The sequence below is a fragment of the Typopeltis vanoorti genome, chromosome 13, assembly GCF_054136105.1.
Source record: "Typopeltis vanoorti isolate ZY-2024b chromosome 13, IOZ_Tvanoo_1.0, whole genome shotgun sequence".
NCBI classification, from domain to species: Eukaryota; Metazoa; Arthropoda; class Arachnida; order Uropygi; family Thelyphonidae; genus Typopeltis; species Typopeltis vanoorti.
The window spans coordinates 97820191-97846243 of NC_143561.1; the positions used below are offsets into that span (position 1 = coordinate 97820191).

General features: G+C 35.9%; 1 protein-coding gene across 1 annotated transcript in view; it reads right to left on the reverse strand.

Annotated features, from left to right (window-relative positions):
• LOC150100406 (uncharacterized) overlaps nucleotides 1-26053 on the reverse strand; it is a 621895-nt gene that overhangs the window by 172859 nt on the left and 422983 nt on the right. Inside the window, exon 26 of the mRNA XM_090402392.1 lies at nucleotides 10308-10442. Coding sequence (XP_090258518.1) covers nucleotides 10308-10442 — 135 coding nt within the window. The remainder of the gene's footprint in view (nucleotides 1-10307; nucleotides 10443-26053) is intronic.

Consider the following 26053-nt stretch of genomic DNA (forward strand, 5'->3'; position numbering starts at 1 on the left):
TTGCACGAAGAATTGCAAATGAAAAAGCCTTGCACAAGATGACTGCCACGCTTGCTCACAGCAGATCAAAAATGCACTTGCATGAAAATCTCTGAACAGTGCTTAGAGCATTTTAATAAGAATAAAACTGATTTTGTGTGTCGATTTATTATATAGATGAGGCTTGGCCGGAAAGGTCATGGCATCGGTGTTTTGGGATGCTAAAGGCATTTTGTTTATTAATTATCTTGAAAAAGGTATATATTATTCTGATCTTTTAATCAGACTAGATGAAAAAATTCATGAGAAAAGACCTGGTTTACAGAAGAAAAAAATTATCTTTCATCAGGATAATGCACCTGCCCACAAAGGTGTTTTGGCAATGATTAAATTAAGGGATCTGCACTATGAATTATTGGAATATCCACCCTATTCCCAGATTTGGCTCCTTCTGACTTCTATCTCTTCCCAAAACTAAAACTCTTCCTCACTGGTCAGCATTTTTCTTTGAATCAAGAGGTGATTGCAGCTGTAGAAGGGTATTTTGCAGATCTTACTGAGAACCACTAGAGAGATGGATAATGGAGCATTGCTGGAATAAATGTATTAGTCTTAAGGCAGATTATGTTAAAAAAATTTTTTTTTGAAATTATAAATTCCTTTTTTCATTGTTAGGCCGAGAGCTTGTCAGACCAACCTCGTATATTAACATATACAAATTGATAAAAAAATGTAATGCTGCATCATAATTGACAAATATAAATATGATGGTACAATATGATATGTCAATCTCTCAAGAAAAAAAGCTAAAACTACGATATTCCAAAGGAAAAATGTCCATCTGAACTAAAACAGTAACAGACAATAAAATTATTGATCAAGTGAATAATTATTTATTATTTAAGCTAAAAATTAAGTTACAATGAAGATTTAGATATTTCTAACAAAATTAACAGTCTCCAAAGTAAACTGAATAATAAACAAAATAATAAGGACAGCAATAGTTCCAAAAAAAAACCAGACTAAGCATATATAATATTTTATCAAAACCAACATTATTATATATCAGTGAAGAATGGACAATAAGGAAAAGAGATACGAAAATAATCATTGCAGCAGAAATGAAATATATGAGAAGAAAAACAGGTTATAAATGATTAGATAAAAAGAGAAATGAAGGCATAACTGAAAGAACTAAACCAACAACAATAATGGGAACCACAGAAAAGTGTAGAGAACTAAATGGAAAGAGCATCTAGAATGAATTGCATATGATAGAATACCCAGGAAGATGAACTACAAACCAAAAGGTCATTGAAACAGAGGAGAACTGATGAAATACTGTGCCAAGACTGAAGCATGCCAACTGGCATGCTTCAGTCTTGATTCATGATAGGAGGAAGAAGAAGAAATATGATGGAAGACTAAGATATAAGGTAGAGACATTAGAAATGACTACATCATGAACAGAATAATCACACACACATGCAGATATCATAGGCAAATTTTTAACCAACTTTCATAGTCCTTCCTCCAAGCTATAACTGTAATATCTGCATATCAAACAGAACATAATAACAATTAAAAAAATCTTGGGATGCACCTATTACAATATTGAGAATTCAATCTGTAATACCATTAGGACAAAAATAATATAGTTGAAAAAGAATAAAGATAAGTATATTAATTAAAATCAATACTTCTTATACTGGTAAGGAGTATTTAAAAAGGCTAGCTTCTTAGACTGGGACTGTTTTTTGAAGCAGACATTCTTATTTTAATTAGATTGATGAAGCAGATTTCCAAGTTTGTGAATCCAGGAGTCTATCGTGTTCTGTGTCCTTGTGGTCTTATATACTATGGATATAGCAGAATATAAGAAAAGTGTATGATTATGACATCAGAATTATATTAAATTATTTTCTTGTGCATTTCCATGGAATCAATGACTCATTGTGGGATCCATACATAGAACAGACTCTTGAACATAAGTTGTTCAAACAGCTCCATGAAACAACAAACAATCACTTCTAGAAACTCATTAATAACTCTAGAATCAAAATATCTACTCTTAAAAGAAGTCTTCATTTTCAATTTGATAAAATCCCCTTCAATAAATTATATGTTTCTATTATGTCCACTCTTTTTCCCCTATCAACTAATTGTTGAAGCCCACAGACATTTAAGTCCATTCTCATAGGAAGAATTCTACAGACTTGGTCACTCACTTCTGGATAATCTCAACCACTTACTCATTCTAATGGAATTCAAGCGACCAGATCTAAATAGAGATAGTCCATATCAGTGGTGGCTCATACATAAGCACTGGGACACTGCAGCACCCCCAAGGAAAAAAATGAAAAAATTAAATTTTGTTTGTGTTTATAAATAATAATACATAACAATGCTTACAACATTATATAAATGCAATACAACATGTTAAAGGTTACAACTGATGTTTTGACATTGATTGAATAGTTAATAATTGGAATTGTTTTATTAACGCTTTAGATTATGAAACAAATGCACTGAGATCTAACACAGTGTTGGAATTATTCTATTCGCCAATTGCAGCTAGATTCGCTGATATTCGTTTGAGCTTCTCATTGCACGTTACAAGTGATTCTGACAATGCTCGTTTGGGCATTGTATCGTATGCATGGGTGCGTTATTTCTGTGAGATCCGAAACTTTTATTATTGGTGCTTGTAAATCTTATTTTATTTTGTTAAAATAACATATTTATTTATTATAGATACAAGGCTGAATTATGATGAGTGTCACTGTTGAAAATATAAAAAGAATTATATTTTTTCAATTATCGTTACACGAAACAAATGCACTGCGATCTAATGCAGTGTGAGAATTATAGCACCAATTACAGCTAGACTCGCCAATATTTGTTTGCATTTGTCATTGCACCTTACAAGTGATTCCAACACTGCTCATTTGGGCAGTGTCACTTACAGATAAACTGTATGCACATGCTGCGTTATTTCTGTGAGATACGAAACTTTTATTATTGGTGTTTGTTTGTGGTGAGCGTGGAATATTTTTAATAAAGCAATTTTTTAATGTGTAAATTTATTTATTAATAATTGGTTACTGATTAGGAAAAAAAGATATATTTTTTTTTTTTGTATATGCAGCACCTCCACTTAAAATTTTTACCAGCCGCCACTGGTCCATATGTACCTTATTAAATCCTAATAAAGGAGGGATAATAACTTCCCCATCCATATTTGTCAGTGTGTTCTTCAACCATGCAATCTGATATGCTGTTTGAAAATCTCCACAATCTGGCCATTAAAATTGCACTCTTTGTCCATAATTACCATCTTTTCATCTGGATATGCACAGGACCGTACTTAGACTTTTTCCAATTCGGGTGGGGCCTGAGGCACTAGAATGCTCCAGGATCCCTCCCTTATTGAGGCTTTAGCTTGGGGCCCATTTTTTAGGCCCCAAGCTAAAGCCTCGTGCACCTGTGCATAAGAATGACCCTGGATATACAGTCTGATGATACTTTTTTCAAGCACTCTCCTTGTCCATGTCCCGTGCACTGATAACATTTTTTTCTCTCTGAATTCTTAAGCCACGGCACTGCTCTAAACTGAGGAGTCAGCTTAGAGCAGTGCCATGGTTCTAAGCTAACTAATATCATAATCACCTGCTTTGTAATTCCACATATTCCCCTTAATAGAAAATCCCTTCTACTTGGTGATCTCCAATATCAAGATCACACGATCAGTTTCCCCAATCAGAGGCAATAAATTAAAGATGCCAAGAAATTATATTCTTGGTTTTATCCTTTATCTAAGTGTAAGCAAACAAAGTTTACGTGTGAAATAACTTCACGACTGGGCTACTTGTATATAGAGGCTAATGACTTCACATCAATTGTCTTAGTATTCTATAATGCAAAGCACATATCCTTATAGACAAGTATAACACTTGGCCACAAGGGCTACTACCCATACTGGTTTCGAATTTTATTGAGGTGAAAAAGTAAAGGGGTGCTCATCATAAACCTACAGTAGTTAGCATAGGAGTGCAAAGGAAGTCTGACAGATAGATCAATAGAAAAAAAGATAGAAAAAAGGCTTCTTTTATATTATCATATAGCCAAAGATTATCAGTTTTCCTTTTTCACCAAACTCATGTAGATTAACAACCAAAAGACTAATAGTAGACAGAAGGAGGAGAGGTGACATGATTGAAACTTTAAATTGTTGTGAGGTAGTTACAGGGTTGACATTAGGGAGTTCTTTCTTTCGCATGGTGGAACAGAGATAAGGAGCGATGACAAGAGACTATCCCTGGAAGTTACTAAAGGAAGCTGTGAGCAAGAGGGTGAAGAGTGGTTTCTTTGCATGGAGGGTGGTCCAACTGTGGTTGCATTGCCTATTAGAGTGATGGGAGCAAGAACATTCTATGAGTTCAAGGAGTGGTATGATAGACTTTGTGTTTCCTAGGAAGGAGACCTCCCACAATGAGTCTTTTGACTCAATGAAGGCCTGAATAATAATAATAAAAACTTCTCATAGCAAAAATAGAAAGAATTTTATCTCCCCCCTGGTGAATATTGCATAATGTGGGTGGTTCACACCACCTAGTCAAAAATTTGATATCTCCTAGAATGTTGCTTTGCAAATACAAAGTCGTTTGACTGAACAATAAAATTTCCACAATACAATATTATGAAGCACTTGGATGTCATATTGCTGGTTTTCAAATCCATGTTTCTTTCTAACCTTCCATAAATGCTATTTTAATTCATTAATTATAAAAATCAAAATTCTCTTCCCATTGCTGATAGGTGGTGATTACTGCAAAAAAATATCCTTCTGTTGTAAGTAATAGAATGCCCGACACGTTACATAATCTGTTCCAAATATGCTGAGCAAGAGAGCAGCTGTAGAATGCATGCTCTACTATTTTTAATTGGTAACAGATGTCAGATTGGATCTCCAATGTTAAAGTACCTCTATTTGATGGTACTGATGGCATTCCCATATGCAATTCTCCAAGTAAGATCCCTCCTGTTAGGGTATCCATGGAACTTCAATAAGTTATGAAACAAAGTGTTGTTGTCAATACCCAATTGTAGAATTTGAGGCAAAAGAGATTAAAGATTTCTTTATACCAAATTTTATTTTTTTAATGGAAAGAATGTCATTGCCATAGTGTTGTAGCAGTCATTGAGTTAAGCACAGAGTGTTGTGGTATTCAGGAACAATCTCAGCTTTTATGATAATTTACTCCACACAGGGGAAGATGAAAATCCAGGTAGTATAGTAGAAGGTATGCACATGTGTGATTCGTCTGCAATATTTTATGGATTTTTGAATCTGTATTGCTTAAATAACAGAATTTTAAGACAGGAAGCTCAAATCCTCCATGCGTCTTTGATAGTTGAAGAAATTTCTTTTTTAACTTCTTGGTATTGGCTAGACCAAAAAAAAATTGCACAGACTTGCTTTTCTTCAGCTTCTGTGATGTCTGTAATGTTTATTATGTACAATTGAGCTATTGCAGTCTCATCAGTAGGAGCTAGACCCAGAAGTGATATCTGGGTTGAAGTAATGGAGAAGTCATATTTCCATATACGAGTAGTCAAATGGTATCACACCTTATTACTAAAATACTCTCGATTAGAAATAGATGTTGAAAGTTTTTCACTTGGTTATACATAAATTAAAGATGCCAAGAAATTATATTCTTGGTAATTCCCATAATGCATAGCATTATACTTGTCCATAAGGATATGTGCTTTGCATTAATGGATATTAAGGCAATTAATGTGAAGTCATTAGCCTCTATATAAAAGTAGCCCAGTCATGAAGTTACTTTACATGCAGTTACTTTACTTTATGCTTGGATAAAGGATGAAACCAAGAACATAATTTCTTGGCATCTTTAATTTATAGTATAACCAAGTGAAAAAACGTTCAACCAATCAGAAGCAATGTGTTTAGTTCTGATGCAGTTATCAGATCCAGCACTTTCAAACCTCAAGTCTGCTCCATTTCTTGTTGTCTCAAGTAATTATCTCTTAGCACCTGTATAAATTCTTTTCCTTTTCTCTTATCCATTACTCCTTTCTACTGTCCCCATAATAATCACTCATCCTGCACACATTGGGTAAATTTGCCAATGCAGTACTATCCTACATCAGACAGACTCAAATAAACAGCTCCTTCCCCCACATTTCTGTCCTGATCTACTCCTGCTTTTTTTTAGTTACAATTCTTCTGCCATCATTAGTGAAATCCCTTCTCCACCCTGTTCTCTGTGAAAATACTATAATCCCCTGCTTCCTATTCGTATTACTACATCATCTTCCATCAACCAAGTCTCTCAACTATAACATTTTGGCCAAGTTGAACTAAGCAATGCCAAAAACTGCTCTTCCTTATTTTGAATGATTCTGGCATTAGTACACATAACTGCAGTATCTCTTCCTTCCAAAATGCCCTTCACACCCTGTTTTGATTATCTAACTTGATTTCAGAATTTCAGGAGTTAAATCCAGCATCACATGATCATTTGCTTACTCCCTTATCTCTTGGTTGCCTGCACCCATACTAGCCTGTCTCTCCCCATGCTACTATTGTTTTTTTGTACAGAGTCAACTCTCATGGAACAATGCTTTTTGAAGATGGCTACCTCCAAATTTATTCAAATACAAACCAATGGCTGCATATTATGTTTAAGTCCATTGTTCTATTCATCAATCAGATTACTCCACACATTCACAAGCTCCCTACCATTCTTTCTGCACAACCAACTCACAACTCATTTGCAATCATGCCTCTTTTTCTCAACTCGTTTCTATGATACTGTGGCAGCAAAATCAATATTTACTCTGAAACTTTTCTTATTTACTTCCATCAGTGCTTTCATATCTTCTCACATGACACATTTGTCACCATTTGTCTCTGGCAAAATAATAATCTCTTTCACCTTTGCTCTCTACAACTTAATCACAATATCACCTCATATCCTTGATCTCTGCCAAACAAACATGATTTTGTGAGGCTCTCTCCAAGCACTCCTTTTATCACAGGGTCACCATCCAAAATGCTATAATTACCCTCTTTCTTTCACTCTTTTATACTATATATTCTCTTTCATCACATCTCCCACTTCCTTCACTTCTCTACCATACCACTGCTTGTAATTTCTCCACCCATTCTATCTCATGTTTTGCCTGTGTAGGATTCTACATAAGCCTGCTATCACTCTAATTACCATCTAGTCATTTTTTTTAATTTTTACCATTTCAATCTTCCTATTACTCATGCCACATGCCCACATGCATCGCTTGCTTTCTTCCACAAAAAACCTCACTGATATTCACACTCATATTTTCTCATCTTTCATCCCCACTTTTCTTAAGATAAGAGATAAATTGTATTTTCTCAGATTAAAGCATTTTAGGGAAATGTCACTCATAGTTTTGAGAACATATGGTGTGAAGTTGAGGTGGGTAGGACAGGATATTTAGTGTGATGTTGCTATAAGTCAGGGAGCGGAGAGGGTGAAGAACAGGAGATGTTTAGGCAGTGAGCTTGGTTAGTGCAAAAAGTGATAGTTATGGGAGCTTTTAACTACAGCAGTATTAACTGGGAAGAGAAAACTGTATGTAGGAGTAAGGGAATGAAATTCCTGGAATTCTTGAGGAACAAATGTCTCAGGCAACATGTAGTAAAAGGAACACAGGGTCCAAGAGTTTTAGATATTGTAATAGCATCAGAGGAGCTATCTGAAACTCAGTTGCCATCTCTGTCCCCATTTGTAGAGAGTGGCCATAAGATTTTGACTTAGAGGATGAACAGACATTATTATTATTATTATTATTATTATTATTATTATTCCTGATACCTCCAAGGAGTCCGAAGACTCATCGCGGGAGGACGCCTACAACTGTCTCTACACCTAACCTCTACTACGAATCATCTCCATCAACGCCATCTACCGCCCACCTCCAGCACCACCACAACTAGTAATTTTTTTTTGTCTGTAAATTGCGTGTGTTCTGAAGGGCCGATTTGTATGTATGCAGGATGAAAAACCCGAGTTTCCGGGAGAAAAAACCCTGCTACCTCCGTATGAGATCGGCTAACTCACCATCGATTGAAATCGACCAGATAAAGATTCCTCCCGTCGCGACGAGAATCGAACTTAGGCCTATTCCAATCGAAGGGCGCAATGTACCGTCGTTCTTCCAATTGCGCTACGGAGGCGCTTAAGGAGACATGCAGGAGCATCAAGGAGAAAGGAATTTATGTGGAATTATAAGGCAGGTGATTATAGTAATCTTAGAAATCAGCTTCAGACAGTCCCAGGATGAAGGAATTGGAAGGCGAGATATCATCAATGACAGGAACTAGTTCAGAAATATTTATAAACAGCAATAGAAAGTTGTATTATATCAGAAGTGAAAAAGAGAATACAAGCTGGGATAAAGTGGAGACAAACAATATCAAATAGGAACTGCAGATGAAGAAGTATAAAAAGAAAGCATGAAGAGCAGATGCATGAAGAATATATATGACTAAAGCCAGGAGAATGACTAGTATGGTAAGGAAGGGAAAACTTGAATATAAGAAGAAACTGACTCTGAGAACCAAAGAAAATCTTAAGGAATTCTTTCATTATGTGACCAGTAGGAGGGGAAGGATACCTGAAGAAGAATGACATTGTTAGACAAAGATGGGAGTAGAGAGACTGATGCAAAGGACATAGCAGAGTTTTGTTGATCACTTTACTGGGATATTTCAGCCAGGAAAAGTGGGCTTTAATATTAAAGGGATAAGAAGGGTTCAAGATTTAGAAGTGCAAGAGGAGAGTGTGTTTTAAATACTGAGTAATCTGGATGTCAATACAGCAGTGGAACTGAATGGGCTTTCACCACAGGTAATGTGCCAAAGACTGACAGTTCTATTGACTTGGCTTTTCAATGAGAATATGGCTATAGCAAAAGCGACCAAGGAGTGGAAGGAGAGTGAGATGGTACCATTACATAAGGGGGGGAAGTAATAGTAGTAGTAGCAGGGGTGTAAAACTATAGATTGGTTTGTATTTCTTCAGTAGCTGTTAATATTTTGAAGAAACTTGGTGAGAGATCATATACAGTACTGGCAGAAGAGGGTAACATTATCTGCGAGTGTCAGCCGATATTTGTTAAGGGGGTGCTTTTTGTTTTAGTAAACTGATTGCCTTTCATAATAAAGTGACATAAGCAGTAGACAAGGGAAAGGCATATACTGCATGGCATTTGACAGGGTGCCACATGATATGTTCATGTTTAAGTTAACACATGGGGTAGAGGTGAATTGGTTTTGAGATTGGTTGTCTTATAGATATTAGAGAGAGATGCATGAGGGAGCAATATCAAGGAAGCAGAAGGTTACAAGTGGGGTTTAATAGGGCTCATTACTGGGATCTGTATTGTTTAACCTTTACATCAATGGACTGCAGGGGTATATTCAATTTTTTACAGATAATGTGAAGTTGAGAATGGCTATTAGTAACAGTACAAATATCGTGGCCTTTTAGGAGGATTTGAATAAGCTGGACAGATGGGCAAATAAGTGGTGATATCAGTTTAATGCAACAAAACATAGTATTGAAGCTTGAGATACAGTGATGGAAGGCTGCATAATCTTTTGGAGGAACTGTACTAACTTTTCTAGAGGAAGTGGAGGAAGGAAACTTGGGGGATGACGAATGATAAAAGCTTTTTTTTTTTATATGGGCAAACTTGAACTGTTAGTTCAGGCGCAAACTTGACTTATTTGTCTATTTGCTTACTTGGGAAATGGAGTAAAACCAGGTTTAAAATAGCTTGGTAACTTTAACATTTATTATACCCAAGGTAAAATACTTTCTACAATAATAATACCAATTAAACTTTTTTTATATAAGTCATTTCTTAAATGTTTTTAAAATAAAACAAAGACTGTTTCTTAATAAGAGATGTTCTAAATCTTAACGCCCATTTTAATTCTTCTTTAAAATATTACTTTACAAAATAATTAAATAATGAAATTATTTAATATTTTGATATTCCATTATGGAATATCAAAGTTGCAATGTAAAAGGTTCATGGAATTACTACTAAAAATTTCAAAAGTAAGGGGAAAAAAATGGAAATAAAATCAATGTTAGAAAATACAATGAAAAGCAATATAATAAACTAAGATATAAATTTTGCACCAGTTGGCCTCTTTGTTTCACAGAATTAAAACTTGGAACACTGTCATGAAAGAAAACAATAACATAGGCTAGTTTAATTTCAAGATGATTAAAATAGAGACATACCTCAAAAAAATCCAGAAAATGATTTGATATTTCTGCATACACACTGCTAGCTGTGTGGAGTGAATCATGTGAAATTTTATATGTTTGGTATTTGGTTGATAGTTTCTTCATTTTTCTGGGATCTGTAAACATTCTCTGTAACAAACAATAAATAATCATGAAGTGATGAATTAATAAATTACATAAATACTGTCCTAAATTTTTTTTAAAATTTAGGACAATATTTATCTGGGACATATTTGTTTGGGGTTGATGCTTTTAAAAAACTCTGTGTCGCTCATCTCGGTCGATGTTGGTAGGGACATACTTACTCTTTTCAGATTAATACACTCTATTATTAACACAATAATTCACTATTATATTTTCAATCTTAAATGAGTTCTGTTTCTGAGATTGAGACCAACTTATCGTGCACTTTGGTTTTTTTTTTTTTTCAAGTACATCCTGTCGACTGCTGCGCCATTGTTATATCTTTATGTTCGCCCCTTTTCTTATTTATTTATTTTGTTATTTTATTCTCTACTGTTTCTATTATCTATCACTTTAGGACATCAGCTATTCCGTTGCCGGCACATTTATAATTGTTTAGAACAACTGCGCCAGCCGGCAACTGAATTCTGATACACAGTTAGACAACTCTGAAATATTAAAGGGATTTCGTGATTTGCAGTCGTGGTCTCCCCTTTTCTTATGGCAATGGATTCCCCTTTTACTTATGCAGGTCCGAAGTTTTAATAAGTGGTAATTCAAATCTCAGAAAACGACAGACTCATGAACTTTGGGTTAAAGAGATATATTTAATTTAAAGAAACTTGCATATATACATTTTGTGAAGTAAATCCAATACTAAAGTGTCTGAACTCCCCCCCCTCCCTCTTAAGTTAAGATATCCAAAATTTCTAATTCTAAATTTAATCTAACAGTCCCATACTCTCTTTTGTGTTACTATGTTCAGACTCAGTTAATTCACACAGAGTTACTCAGTTTCCACATATAAAAACAACACATGCACATAGTTATATACAATCCTTGTGTAGAGCATATCAGACGAGTTCCGTCGTAATTTAACATGGGATATTATTCTTATTTATGCGCAGGCTATAAACTTCCCCCAACTTAGTTAATATTCAAGCTAATTTCTAACATAATATCATAAGTATTTCTTCCTAACAAACAGTCTGAAGGCTTGGTTCCCTTCTCAGCATAAGCTCTGAGAGGCACTAGTTCACTTGACATAGACAAATTGGTCCAAGAACAGTCCTTTAGGCATTATGTGAAAGTTAAATGGGTGGAGCTTCTTAATTCCCTGGTTCCTATTCCTTCCTTGGTTATTATTCAAAATGAGCATGAAAACTTGTACCTTACCATTCTTGTCTTTCACGGAGTTGCCGAGGCTTCCTTGACTACACTTCCTTGTTTTCACACTATGTATTCTCACGGCATCAGCGACTAACTTCTATCTTCTTCGAAAGGTTCCCCTTTCGCTGATTATACGTTGGCATAACTAACCAACGGCTCTTCACTGGAATTCTGACCTCATTCCCACGGTAACTATACTCGGCACGTGCAGAAACCGGTAGATTGTTGCTGGGTACTGGCGGTAAGCTTCCACAGTTATCCAGGACTTAGATCAGGAACGCAGGAACAGAAAACATGAGACAAGAGAGCGATTGAATCTCCCGCCGGACCTTATATTGTAGAATGCGAGCGCCCTCTCTTGATGACTACGTCATGCTCATAGCGGCAGCCGATTGGTCACCGCAACTCCGAACTGTTTTTGACATGGCTCTAATACATATATCATCTTATATACATCTAGTAATAACATCTAGTAGTACTGATACATAATTTTCCCCTTGTTAATTTTTACACAGACATTATCAATTTTAGTTATGGACTTCTCAAAATCACTTAATATCTACAATCTCAGAAGGTTAGATATACTTCTGAGTGAGCATATGTACATTATCTTTTTAGCTCTTCTTCTGGAGGCATAAGTATGTCATTATCCTCAGATCTAATCGTTACCGTATGTTGGATCAAAGACAGGATGACTCAAATAGTGAATCAGCACTTTTTCCGACGCAACAAGAGTCGTTTTAGTCTTTCCTCCAATTCTAGACGACACTTGATTTGGTGTAAAAAAGTGGTACTGCTTACAATTGTGAGAATGTTCTTGAAAGCATTAGATACAGTAGTGCTGGGATCATTGTGTGTGTGTGTGGGGGGCATTATGCTTAATGAATACACCAAGCTACGAGTGCTGAAAAAAAAGGGACTGTGACTTGGTGAATGATATTGTAACAAAGGTCTTCAACATCATGTTCGATTGTTCCGTGATACTGTAGGCAAAAAATTAATTTTTATGGATGACAATGCCACAGCATATCATACACAAGTAGTGGAGATACTACAGGAGACTGAGGATATTAATCGAATTGAGTTGTCAGCATGCCTCTGAGATCTTAATTCCATAGATCATGTTTGTGAACAATAGGGAGATGACTGCTGCTTGAATTCCCTCCAGAAACCAATTAAGGCATTATCCTTGCTCTGAAAGAGGAGCAGGCTAGTTTGTCTTAAAAACTTCTGAATCACTTGGTGCTAAGCATGGTATAATGTTGTGAGAACTGCATTGCAATTCAGGGTGGACATGTTCCATACTGAAATGTCTCTCTACATAGTTTTCTGTAAGCATTGTGCATTAATTACTTAACTATGTCCTTAGGAAATTTGTAACTTTGCCAGAATGTATTGCAATTTAATCTGTACAAATTTTATAACACATTTTCTGTGTAATATAATTTATCACTATGCTGGAAATAAATTTATGTTCACATTTGACTGCATCATGAAAATTTTTTCATATACAGGTAAAAAGTAATTCGTCCTTAGCTTTTGGATGCCAGTGTATAATTTATCATCATCAACACACCTCCATGGAATCAACAGAATCATTGTTGGAGGTCTTATTCAATTAGCAGCATTCAGTTTAAGATATATTAGCAATATATCTTAAACTGAATTGTACACCCTTCACATTTGCAACGTACTATTGTGACCTATCTCTCAAGGTTAATTGCAGAAACTGTGCATAAAGATGCCACTTCAAAATATGTATGAAAATACAATTATTAACTTCAATCAAACTGTGATTAGCTATTAGCTAGGATATTTGTAATGATATGCACCAACCTATATCATTATTAGCAGATCCCCATGGAACTAACATTCATTACTGGAGTGAGGTGAAGAGTTCACTGAGTAGATTTCTCACTCAACCATACACTAACATATATACCATCATTGTCATCATCAACCATTCTTAGTCTATTGTTGAATGATGGTCTTTCCAAGATTTCTCCACTTGGTCTTGTCCTGGACTTCTTGTTGTCATGCCACTCCAATGTGTTTCCTAATTTCATCCCTCCAATGTTAAAATGGTTAGCCTCTAGGTCTTTTGCAGTCTCTGGGAATTCAGTTTATTATTTCTGAAGTCAATTGTTGGTCAGATCTAGCAATTTGGCCTGCTCATTTCCATTTCAGGGCTTTCACACAGATAATGATGTCTTCTACATTTCTAATTCCTCTTATCCACATATTTTGTTTATTGTCCCTTCCTGAAATTCCTATCATGAATCTCTCCATGATTACCTGAGTGGTCTCCAGCCTGTGAATATCTCTCTGGGTAAGAGTCCAGGTCTCCGATCCATAGGTAAGAATTGGCAGGATGAACATCTTTTTCTTTTGACATAAGGATAAGATGATCTTAAAGATATTATGGTTTTTACTAAATGCACTCCATGCCAGTTTCACATATCTCTCTATTTCAGACTGGATTCTGCAATCATTTGTAATTTTTTTTGACCCAGATAGATGTAGTTATTCACATTTTCCAGCATTACATCCTCAACATATATATCCCATTTATCTGTGAAATTATTGTACATTATTTCAGTCTTCTCCATGTTCATCTTTAGACTAATTTCTTTACTTTTGTGTGCTAGTTTCCAAATAATGTTTTATAATTCAGTAGAGCAAGATTTGCCAAACTTTTTTCCGTGGCCCTGATATTTTAATACTTCATCTTTGTGACCCACTAAAATTTTTATGACCAATAGGTTTGAATGTTCGTAGAGTTTTCATTTATTATTATTAAAACAGATTTGAATGTTCGTAGAGTTTTCATTTATTATTATTATAATAAAGAAGCATTTAATCTTACAAAAATATAAAGAAATTAAACTAAAGCCAAGTAATTTATTAATGAGAAGTGTGATGCTGTTGTTTGTTAACTAGAAACTTCAGGTTGAGAGGAAAAGGTTCATTGGTGCTAATTGAAGAGTTTGTAACCAGCACATTGTTTGTTTTTTGTTCTATTACCCATTTATCCATCGTTAAATGGGTAATGGCAAGCAAGATGAAGAAAGAATGAAATAAATTATTTAGAAACAATTATAATAATTACGGTTGTTCAGCCGAACCCACCAGGCAAGGTACACGTAATCAGTAAATACAAAAAATTACGCTCTCTCTCTCTCTCTCGATGCTGAACATGGCAGATGAGTAAAACAAATGCCAGACTGCCAAATGATTTGGCTGGCAGCACGGTTGCCACCGTGCAGCCTCACCATTAGTTGAGCTACTTTACTGCGAACAAAGAGAGTGTGAAATGGCAACACAGACATGGATGGAGCTCATTTTTCATCTCTATTATTTAAATTATTTATTCATTAGTTCCGATTAAACGCTATTTACTTGTATTTTAGAGTTTCATGAAAAAAAGAAAACCCCAAAACAAAACACCTAGGTTTTTGAGAGTTTTTTTAGGTGACTCGGCATTTAGCTTTTGTGACTGGGTGCTAGGTTGTGACCCACCATTTGGGAAACGATGCAGTAGAGTAGTGGCAAAATAACAATGTCATTATGCAAAACATAGATGGCAAACTTTGTTTGCTTACACTTGGATAAAGGATTAAACCAATAATATAATTTCTTGGCATCTTTAATTTATAGTATAATCAAGGAAAAACTTTCAAAATCTATCTCTAATCCAGAGTATTTTAGTAATAAGGTGTGACACCTTTCGGCTTTTTGTATATGGAAATATGACTTCTGCATTACTACAACCCTGGAATCACTTTTCAGTCTGGCTCCCACTAATGAGACCTCAATAAAGGTCGAAACTGGTTTGTGTAGTAACCTTCCCCCTTACCGCATAGTATTATACATGTCCGTAGGGATATGTGCTTTGCATTATGGGATACTAAGACATGTGATGTGAAGTCATTAGCCTCTATATACGAGTCACCCAGTCATGAAGTTGATTCATGTGCAGACTTTGTTTGCTTACACTTAGATAAAGGATTAAACCAAGAATATAATTTCTTGGCATCTTTAATTTATAGTGTAACCAAGTGGAAAAACTTTCAACAAAACACAGATGGGTATGGTGGTCTCCATTAATTTTGATTCATTTTCCTTCCTAATTCACTGCTAGAAAAACACTCTGCAGTGTTGCATTAATAAGCTTTGTTGACACCTTGAGTGTACTCCTTTCCCAATTTTGACAGGCTTTGTATCTTCAAAAAAGCCTGAATGTTGCTAATGCATTTTCATAGATGGTGACAATTCTAATGTAGTTGTCATCTAAGGAGTAAGACTTAAGGGAGTTAATGACTGGCAATGTTCTGATGAAATCAAATGCTTTCTCATAGTCAATGAATGCCAAGCAAAATGGGAGTCGGTATTCGTTGGACCATTGAATTAGTTCTTGTAGTGATTTATTGTGATGACACCGCTTCTGAAACCTACTTGTTCATGTGAACTGAGAAAAGGATAATACTTTTTCCGAGCAGTATAACAGTGCTTCTGTAAACACTTTGTAAATTACGGGTAAGAAGCTAACAGCAATGGCCTTAATACAGAGCCCTGAGGCACCACCAGTATTGCCTCACCACTAGTGACTTTCTTCTTCTGGCATATTGGCCAACCAGGATGCTGGCCTGGTTGGCCGAGTGGTTAGCATATCCTATCCGCTCTCCAGCCAAAAGGCTGCGGGTTCAAATCCTGCCATGGGCATGGGTGTTTGTGATTGTCTGTAGAAATGCTAGTGGTGGGTAATAGATGCCGTTGTTGTAGTTAGTGCAGAAAAGAAAGCTGTAGAGTACGTGTACTAGTCTAATATCCAACCCCAACCGCTCTAGTTTGACTATCAATTTATAATGCAGAAATCTATCAAAAGCTTTAGCGAATCTAAGTGTAATCCAGATAGATATACTACTGTATATCTATCTCCCATGCCCAGTGCTGCTGTTGCCTTACTGTAATAAGTAAGCAGATTACTTAAAAGTGGAGGAAGATTTGATATGTCACTTGTAATAACAGCCTCTCTTGAGATGATCAAATTCAAGACCCTCAATCCTCGTGTGGCCTTTGTTACATATCACCATCCAAATCTTCCCCAATATCATTAACATACAGGTTAAACAGCAATGGCCCTAATATAGATCCCTGAGTCACCACCAGTGGTGCCTCACCACTAGTGACTTACTTCTTCCAGGATACTTCTTCCACTGCCTGAGATAGTTGTCTCTAAAAAACTCAAAAAACGTGTTTTCTTTACTTCCAGTTGATATGTCACCATATCAATTTATACTGCCATAATTAAAATCAACCCTAATGATCACTGTTTTCACATCTGCTTGGTTAATTTGCTTATACCAGGGCTATAGCAACATCCCATGAAGTATTTCATTCTATTCATCTCTATCTCACATCATACTGCCTCAAAACCATTACCACTATTTCACCTTTGCATCTCTACCTATGAGATGAACTCATTTTTTATCATCTATAGCACTCCACCTTCCTTTTTACACTTTATGTCTTCACGTAATAAATCATACCCTTCCATCTCTATTCCTGTCATGATGTCATTTTCATCCAACCATGTCTCACTTATTCCAATAATTTTTGGGTGAACAATCTCAATCAATGCAACCACTTCATTTCCTTGTTTCTGCTATTTCTAGCATTGGTATACAAACATAACAGCTCATTCTTGAATCTATAAGAAGTTTCACTGATACCACTTATTAGATGTGACTTCTCCATACTTTTGAGCCATTTCTTTATTATTATTATTATTATTATTATTACACAACACCTCCAGGAAGTTTTAAGACTCATCGAGGGAGGGCACCTACTCTACATCTCTCCGTCTTCATTATCATCTACACAAGCACCATCTACTGCCTACTATTTTCACAGACAATCACAAACATCCATGCCCAATGGGAGATTCAAACCCACAGCCTTTTGGCTGGAGAGGGGGGGGGATACGTTAACTGCTTGGCCAACCAGGCTGGCCATTATCTCCTTACTCATCCCAGAACCTTCTTCAAATCCAACTATTTTCCCTATATCCCAGGTCATGCTCCCTTCCTTTTTTGTCATTAACAAACTGCGCTTGTTTCTCTTCACACATTTCTGCTAACATATCATTCATAATTCTTACTCTCCACTTCATCTCACCACTGTCACACCATGGCAACACACTGACTACCTTTCCTATCACACTATTATCTTTTATCTTTCTCAACAACCTCCTGATATTTATTCTTACATTTTCCTCATTCCCAGTCAAGTCATTTGTTGTTGTGTTTGTTGCTTACTCCTTTGCTCACTTAGTCCTCATATCCAATGCCTCAATCACTCTATTCATTTTACCTCCAGGAAAATAAACCTTGTGCATCTCCTCATTTACCACATCTCTAATAATCGAATTGCTATACAACACCATTCATTACAATTTTCCTAACTACATCATTTGTTTTCATATTCTTCACTCTTCCATACATATCTATAAAATCCTATAAGAAAACCCCTTCTTGTAGAAATGAAAGAAAATTAACTGTTTTTTTTTCTATAAATTTTCTTGGTTTACAGTCATTTAAAGAAGAGGTTTTCTTGATGGTATATTTCCAGCTGAAAAGATGCTAATTGAGGAACAGATGATGTGGGCATTGTTTATTCTTCAGTAGCATCTATACTTCTATTAAGGATGGTGAGCTGATGTCTGATGGATATAGCAGCCACACAAAGTAGGTTTGTTAGAAGTACTGATTGATCCTATTTCTAAGGTGAATTTTTGGAGAAAGACTTCTAATACTTGATGCAAGTTCTTCCAGATGACAAAAATATCATCCACATAATGGATCTATTAAGAAGATTTCTGTGATTTAGGGAAGATATTTTCTTTTCTAAATGTCATAATAAAAGTTGGCTAGAGAGCTGGAAATATTACACAACTCTCCACTCCTCTATATGGAGTTTGACAGTAAAATATCCAGAATATTCATAACAAACTTAAGATCTGCAATATCTGATGGGAATTTAGAAAACAGAAGCTTACATGTACCATTAAGAGAAACAACAGCGAAGAGTGAATTGATGTCAAAACTAATCATTAGATGATTACATTCAAGTTTGATTTTTTAATTCTTGAGATGAAGTCAATGGTACTTTTTTAATAAAAGAATAGGAATGGACAGCAAGAGGAGAAAGGAGGTTGGAAAGGAATGTCGAAATTTTGTATGTAGGACTTCTAATGAGTCAACAATTGGTCTAAAAGGATATCCAGATTTACATAATTTGGGTACACCATAAATCCTAGGTGGCCTGGCATGATAAGTTTTAAGTTTCTCAGCTTATTACATTGGCTGTTGGTGGTATTCCTTCCAATGCCTACACAGGCATTACTGTCTTAGAAGAGAACATCCATTTCATGTTTGCATGTAGTAGATTCTAGAACAATCAAACATTGTTCTAGAATCTACTACATACAACAACAAGCCTTTATTATTATTATTACCATTATTATTATTATTATTACGTAACACCTCCAGGGAGTCTAAAGACTAATCGAGGGAGGGCACCTACTTTACAACTCTTCGTCTCCACCACTCCATCAACCACAACTACTTTCATCATTTACACCAACACAAGCAATTTAGAGACAAAAAATACTTGTGGTGGTCGTGGGTGGTAGGTGGCACTAATGTGGTTGATTGTAGTAGTAGAGGTTCAGTAGTGGTGGAGACAGAGAGTTGTACAGTAGGTGTCTTCCTGTGACGAGTCTTCAGACTCCTTGGAGGTGTCACGAACAATAATAATAATCTACCGCTGACCACCACCAGTAGTATTTTCACAGACCAATCACAAACATCCATGCCCACAGCAGGATTCGAATCTGTAGCCTCTTGGCTGGAGAGCAGATATGCTAACCACTCGGCCATCTGCTATTGCAATGGTGAAATTTTTGTTGTTCTTTGAACTATGGATGGCATTTAATACTGACATGAGAATATTAAACTCTGGTTTCTTTAGAACCATAGTTAACTTCTGTAAACTAAGCATATTGTCTGTGAAAGTACTAGTGATGGTGGTCGGTGCTAGATGCGTTGGTGTAGATGATGAAAGTAGTTGCGGTTGGGTGGAATGATGGAAACGGAGAGTTGTAGAGTAGATGCCCTCCCTCGATGAGTCTTTGGACTCCTTGGAGATGTGATGTAATAATAAAAATAATAATATTTCTATTTTCAAAGGAAAGATTAGAGATACTGCATTCAATATTATGTAGAAAAAGTGAAGTAAGGGAAATGGTCTCGAACTATCGAAAACTTATATCTTGGGGCTAAAAGATTAAGTTTGTCCTGTGTTAGAGCTCAATTTGAGAGACTGATTTATTTATTATAAATTATAATATAAGCAAAATTTCTAGATGTAGGAAGTATTTTTTGAAGGTTTTCCAGTTTACTGTTGGGATGATAAATAAGTTGTTGATAATTCAAAGTTTCAGAATGATTCTGAAATTGTTGATTGGCTAATGAGAGAATCCATGAGATCTGCTTTCCAGGGAGTTAGTGGTGGTTGTGGGAACCAGTGATTTAATTTGACATACAGAGAAAAGGATGGATATCAGGAGGTTATTGAGTGAGAATCATGAATGTATGCTGGCAGAGCTGTGTGCGGAGAAGGGAATGAAGTTTGTAGATACATAGCATATATTTGTGGGGAGAATAGAATTGTACAAAAAAAAAGTGACAGACTGCATTGGAATGACTTTGGAGTAAGTGAACTGGAGAAACTGTTACTAAAAGTAGTGAGAGATGCAAGCAAGAGATCAGAGAAAGTAAGAGGTGAAGGCAAAGATCAGGAGAGTGGAACAGATGAGACTGAAGTGCATGGTAATGAAGATAGTAGTGGCAGAATTGAAGAGAGAATGGGAATTCAAGACAAACAGGGAAACAGATGGTGTTGTGACGTTCTATTTTCATGTTGTGTTCTAATTTACCATCTAGTTTCAAGTCACTCTTATACATAAAATAACTAATTGCGAATTGATCACTGATCCAAAAGTAGGGAAATTTATAATTATACTGCGCCACCTTATTTTTAGATTAGTCTATATAAAATAGTAGGATCAATTCTTAATTAAGTTAGCAGTCTTCTCATTAGGCCGAATCATTTATTATTATTCTACTTGGGGCACCCGCAAGATTCGAATTTTTTATGAACGGTGCAATAAAAGGGAGTTCAGGCAAACACAATATTTAGATTAACAAAATAAAACATTTAATATACGATATAATATAGCAAATACATGAATTCTACTGTTAAATGAAACAATACAAATAACTTAATACATCTTGCTAAGTCACTCATTCCAATTCAATGTTCTAAACTTTAACATACAATTCACTGCTTCAAAATTATAAATTTTCTTAATTCAAGTTAATAAAACAAAACTTCTCATTTGATCAGTCTGCACACATCTATCAGTTGTACTTAATGTTTAAATTCACAGCAGGCACTAATCAAGGTAGACATTATTCCAAGCAATCTTATTTCGGACCTTGAACTTCGAAGATACGCTATAGTTAATGTTAGAATAAACAAACATGTATGACTACTCTTACCAGATACAATCTTCAATACATCAATTTATTGCGAGCACACTTATGAATTAACTTATTTCAGCTAGCGGAACACATTAAATAAAATTCTCCAACGCTTTAACTGAACTACTGTTAATCGCGCTCCACTACTCTAAAAAAACACCAATAAGGTACTGATATCCTTCCTTGTTTACTTTTCTACAATAAGTTAAGTTCATTATATTCTTCTCAGGGCAACACAGAATTAAGACGTAATCCAAGATTAACTGGAACTAATCAGAATTTCCCATTGAATGTCCAGTTCTTTATTTATTCGATTACGACATCAATTTTCCTCTATAACCACAGCTGATTTCACTTGCAGCTGAGTATAAGATTCACTGCGTTTTTTTTTGCTCACTTCTAAATATTATGCTCTTGAATTTCTGCCCTAAAGAATTTATAATCTTTCTTTCACTTCTTTGCTTGTATCGTACCTTCCTTCAGGCTCCACAAAACTCTTTTCTTTTCTTTCTATAAAATTCTTATTGCCTCCCCTTTCTCCTTTCTGGTTCCAAGGTCACGCACTCTTCGACTCACGCTTGTTTATTTCATGCGTCTCCATGACAACGCATGAACGTAAACATTTCGCTAATGTAATACAATGCTCTACTCTTACATAACTCATTACATAACATTAAAATATCACAAATAAGAATAAACAGAATATTTGAGCTACATAATCAGCTCTTTCATTACGTATACAATTATTTATAATAATACTTTTCATTACATCATATATATATTTCAGTTATTATAAATTCTACACATATTATTGCCTAATAAATTAATAGTAGGTTAAGTTTAGAATAAATAATTAAATAGTAATCCTTAATTAAGGAATAATAAATAATTTTTATACAAATCATGATTAATATATAATAAGCAATGTTAAATGTGAATGAAAAAAAAAAAATTACACAACATAGTTTCATTCACAATTTAACACACAGAGACACAGTATAGGGAGTGGAAATGTAAAGTAGTAATGAATGTGTGTGTGTGGAGATGATCAGCACAGAAATGCAATGGATAGGGTGTGAGGGGATAGTCGAGACTAAGGAGATATATGGGGTAAGCAGAGATAACAGTGACTGGGCAAAGGAAGGTATGGTAGTTAAATCAGAACCAACAGGTGGCTTTGGTAGGATTGGTTATAGACCTAAAAGTGAACTGCTGTGTTTATTCACAAATGCCAGGAGCATCAGAAATAAGGGAAATGAAACTGTTTCACTGAATGAGTTTATTCACCCAAAAATTGTTGTAATAAGCGAAACATGGTTGAGTGAGGATGCTATTCTGATGGGAATGGAAATGAATAGACATGATGATAGCAGAGGAATTATGTTCACAAAAGTAGACACGAAAGAGGAAAATAGTAGCAATGGTTTTGAGGAAGTGTTGTGTGAGGTGGAAGTTGACAAGAAGAGCATTTTTAGTTGGATATTGCTATAGGCTAGGGAGTGTGGAGGGTGGTGATGAAGAAGTGAATAAACAACTTGGGTTAGTGAACAAAAGAAGGATAATTATTATTGGGTGATTTTAATTATGGCAGTATAGATCAGAATGAAGAGATAATATTTGGGAATAAGGAAAATGAATTTTTTGAGTTCTTGAGAGACAACTATCTCAGACAAAAGGGAATGAAGATTGAGAGTTATGGATCTGATCATTTCATCAGAGGATGTAGCTGTGAATGGGGTTTTGCACTTCCCTCCAGTTGGTGAGAGTGTCTATGAAGTGATCACCTGGGTTTTGGCTAGCTATATGAGGACTTCTGTGAGGAAGGATATATGTGGAATTACAAAGCTGGTAATTATGGTAATTATGAGAAGCTTAAGGCCTAGCTTCGAGCTACAGCATGTTATGAAGTGATAAGCAGAAAATAAATAAATGCTGTTGGGAATTGACAAAGATAATTAATAGCAACAATGTGTGAATATATTCCAAGGGTAAAAAAAAGGCTGAATAAAGATGGTGACAAATGGATGAATGAAGGGAACAAGCATGAAATCTAGAAGAAGAAGGAACTTCGGAGCCAGCACAGGATGAAGAATGGTAATAAACAGTTGCACGAAGAGTATAACAAACAGGCCAGGAAAGTGACCCAGTAGATAAGGATAGCAAAAGTGCAGTATGAACAAAAATTAACAAAGGAATTAAAGAAATCAGGCAAGAAAAATTCTAGGGAGTTTTATCAATATGTGACAAGTAGAAAGAAGAATCCTTTCTTTTAGGCTTGCACGGTGATCCGAATGCATTTTTGGAAATTATGGAGACAACTACTGTGTTTGAATAAAAACTTTAGTTTACTATTACTAAAATTTTACAATTCGACGTTTCGACCTTTATGTTAAGGTCATCTTCTGGAGCGTACAAATATACACAGGAAACAAGCTATACTACAATCATACTGGTTCGTTAAAGACACTGACTAACCGCTACCACAATTGTTGGCCTGACCTCTGGTGGAAAAAAAAAAAAAAAAAAAATTGTACATCAGCGCTAAAGTCCTATTATTTGTGTTGTCTACTATATACATATATTAACATTATATTAACATCATTCCAGCCAGTTGGAGTGGAATGGTTTCTAATAATAGCAGATTGGCTAGAGTCCTGACTTCTGTTGAATCTTTCAAATTAGGTTGGCTGAATATGTGCCATCCAGATCCTTGGAATTTTCATACCATCTTTATTGTTGATATTTGGGTGGTTTATCAGGATTTCGCAGGATTCTTTAAATTTTCTTTCATACCATGCTTTTGTACGGTGTAAGGAGCAGGTGCTTTTCCAGTTGATTTGGTGTAAGGTGTTGAGTGCGTGGTCTGAGAGGCCTGCTTCACCATAATGGTTATATTTAATGTGTCTAATGTGTTCTTTTTTGCGTATAGGGATTGTCCGTCCTGTTTCACCAATGTACGGTAAGTTACAGGTGCAGCGGATGCAATAGACTCCAGGATGTGCTAATGGGAGGAGAGGGTCCTTAGAGGAGCTGAATATGGTTTTAAGTTTAGTGGGTGGTTTAAAGGTGGCATTAAGGTTATAATGTTGTAGGATTCTGTTGATTTTTTCTGATAACCCTTTAATGTATGGGATGGCTATGGTTTTACTGTAGTCTAGATTCGTTTTTGTTGTGGTTTTATAGAGTATTTTATTGACAGTATTTTTGTTATAGCCATTGTTTATGAATGTGTCACTAATGATTTTTAGTTCTTGTTTTAGGGCCTGCTGGTTAGAGCAAATAGTTGGGGCTCTGTTTTTAAGGGTGTTTATGACTCCATATTTTTGTGCTGGGTGGTGATATGAATTCGCATGTATGTATTGGCCCGTGTGTGTAGGTTTTCGGTAGACCGTGAAGGATAGATTGCCTGAAGGAAGACGTGTAACTAGTGTGTCTAGGAACGGGAGCGAATTTTGGTTTTCGATTTCGATGGTAAATTGTATGCGTTCGTGTTGTTTGTTTAGGTGGCTGAGGAATGTGTTTAGCGTTTGTCGACCGTGCGGCCAGATCGCGAACACGTCGTCAACGTATCTGAGCCAGATTGTCGGTCGAAGCGTGGCGGAATCAAGAGCCCTTTGCTCAAAGGTTTCCATGTAGAAGTTCGCGATTGGGGGGGGATAATGGTGAGCCCATGGCCGTACCTTCCTTTTGTAGGTAGAATTTGTTTTGCCACACGAAGTAACCGGACTTTAGTACGTGGGCAAAGAGGGCCGTAATGTCGGGCGGAAATTTGTTCTGTAGTAGGAGAATTGTGTCATTGATGGGGACATTAGTGAAAAGGGCAGAAACGTCAAAACTGACTAATAAGTCGTCTTTGTTGAGTGTTATGTTTTTGATTATGTTTATAAAGTGTTGTGTGTTTTTTACGTAGGAGGGGGAATGACCTACCAACTCCTTGAGTGTTGCCGCTAATTTCTTGGCTAGGTGGTAATTGGGACTGTCTATTCCTTCCACTATTGGTCGAAGGGGCACATTTTGTTTGTGTATTTTCGGAACCATCGAATTTACCATCGAAATCAAAAACCAAAATTCGCTCCCGTTCCTAGACACACTAGTTACACGTCTTCCTTCAGGCAATCTATCCTTCACGGTCTACAGAAAACCTACACACACGGGCCAATACATACATGCGAATTCATATCACCACCCAGCACAAAAATATGGAGTCATAAACACCCTTAAAAACAGAGCCACAACTATTTGCTCTAACCAGCAGGCCCTAAAACAAGAACTAAAAATCATTAGTGACACATTCATAAACAATGGCTATAACAAAAATACTGTCAATAAAATACTCTATAAAACCACAACAAAAACGAATCTAGACTACAGTAAAACCATAGCCATCCCATACATTAAAGGGTTATCAGAAAAAATCAACAGAATCCTACAACATTATAACCTTAATGCCACCTTTAAACCACCCACTAAACTTAAAACCATATTCAGCTCCTCTAAGGACCCTCTCCTCCCATTAGCACATCCTGGAGTCTATTGCATCCGCTGCACCTGTAACTTACCGTACATTGGTGAAACAGGACGGACAATCCCTATACGCAAAAAAGAACACATTAGACACATTAAATATAACCATTATGGTGAAGCAGGCCTCTCAGACCACGCACTCAACACCTTACACCAAATCAACTGGAAAAGCACCTGCTCCTTACACCATACAAAAACATGGTACGAAAGAAAATTTAAAGAATCCTGCGAAATCCTGATAAACCACCCAAATATCAA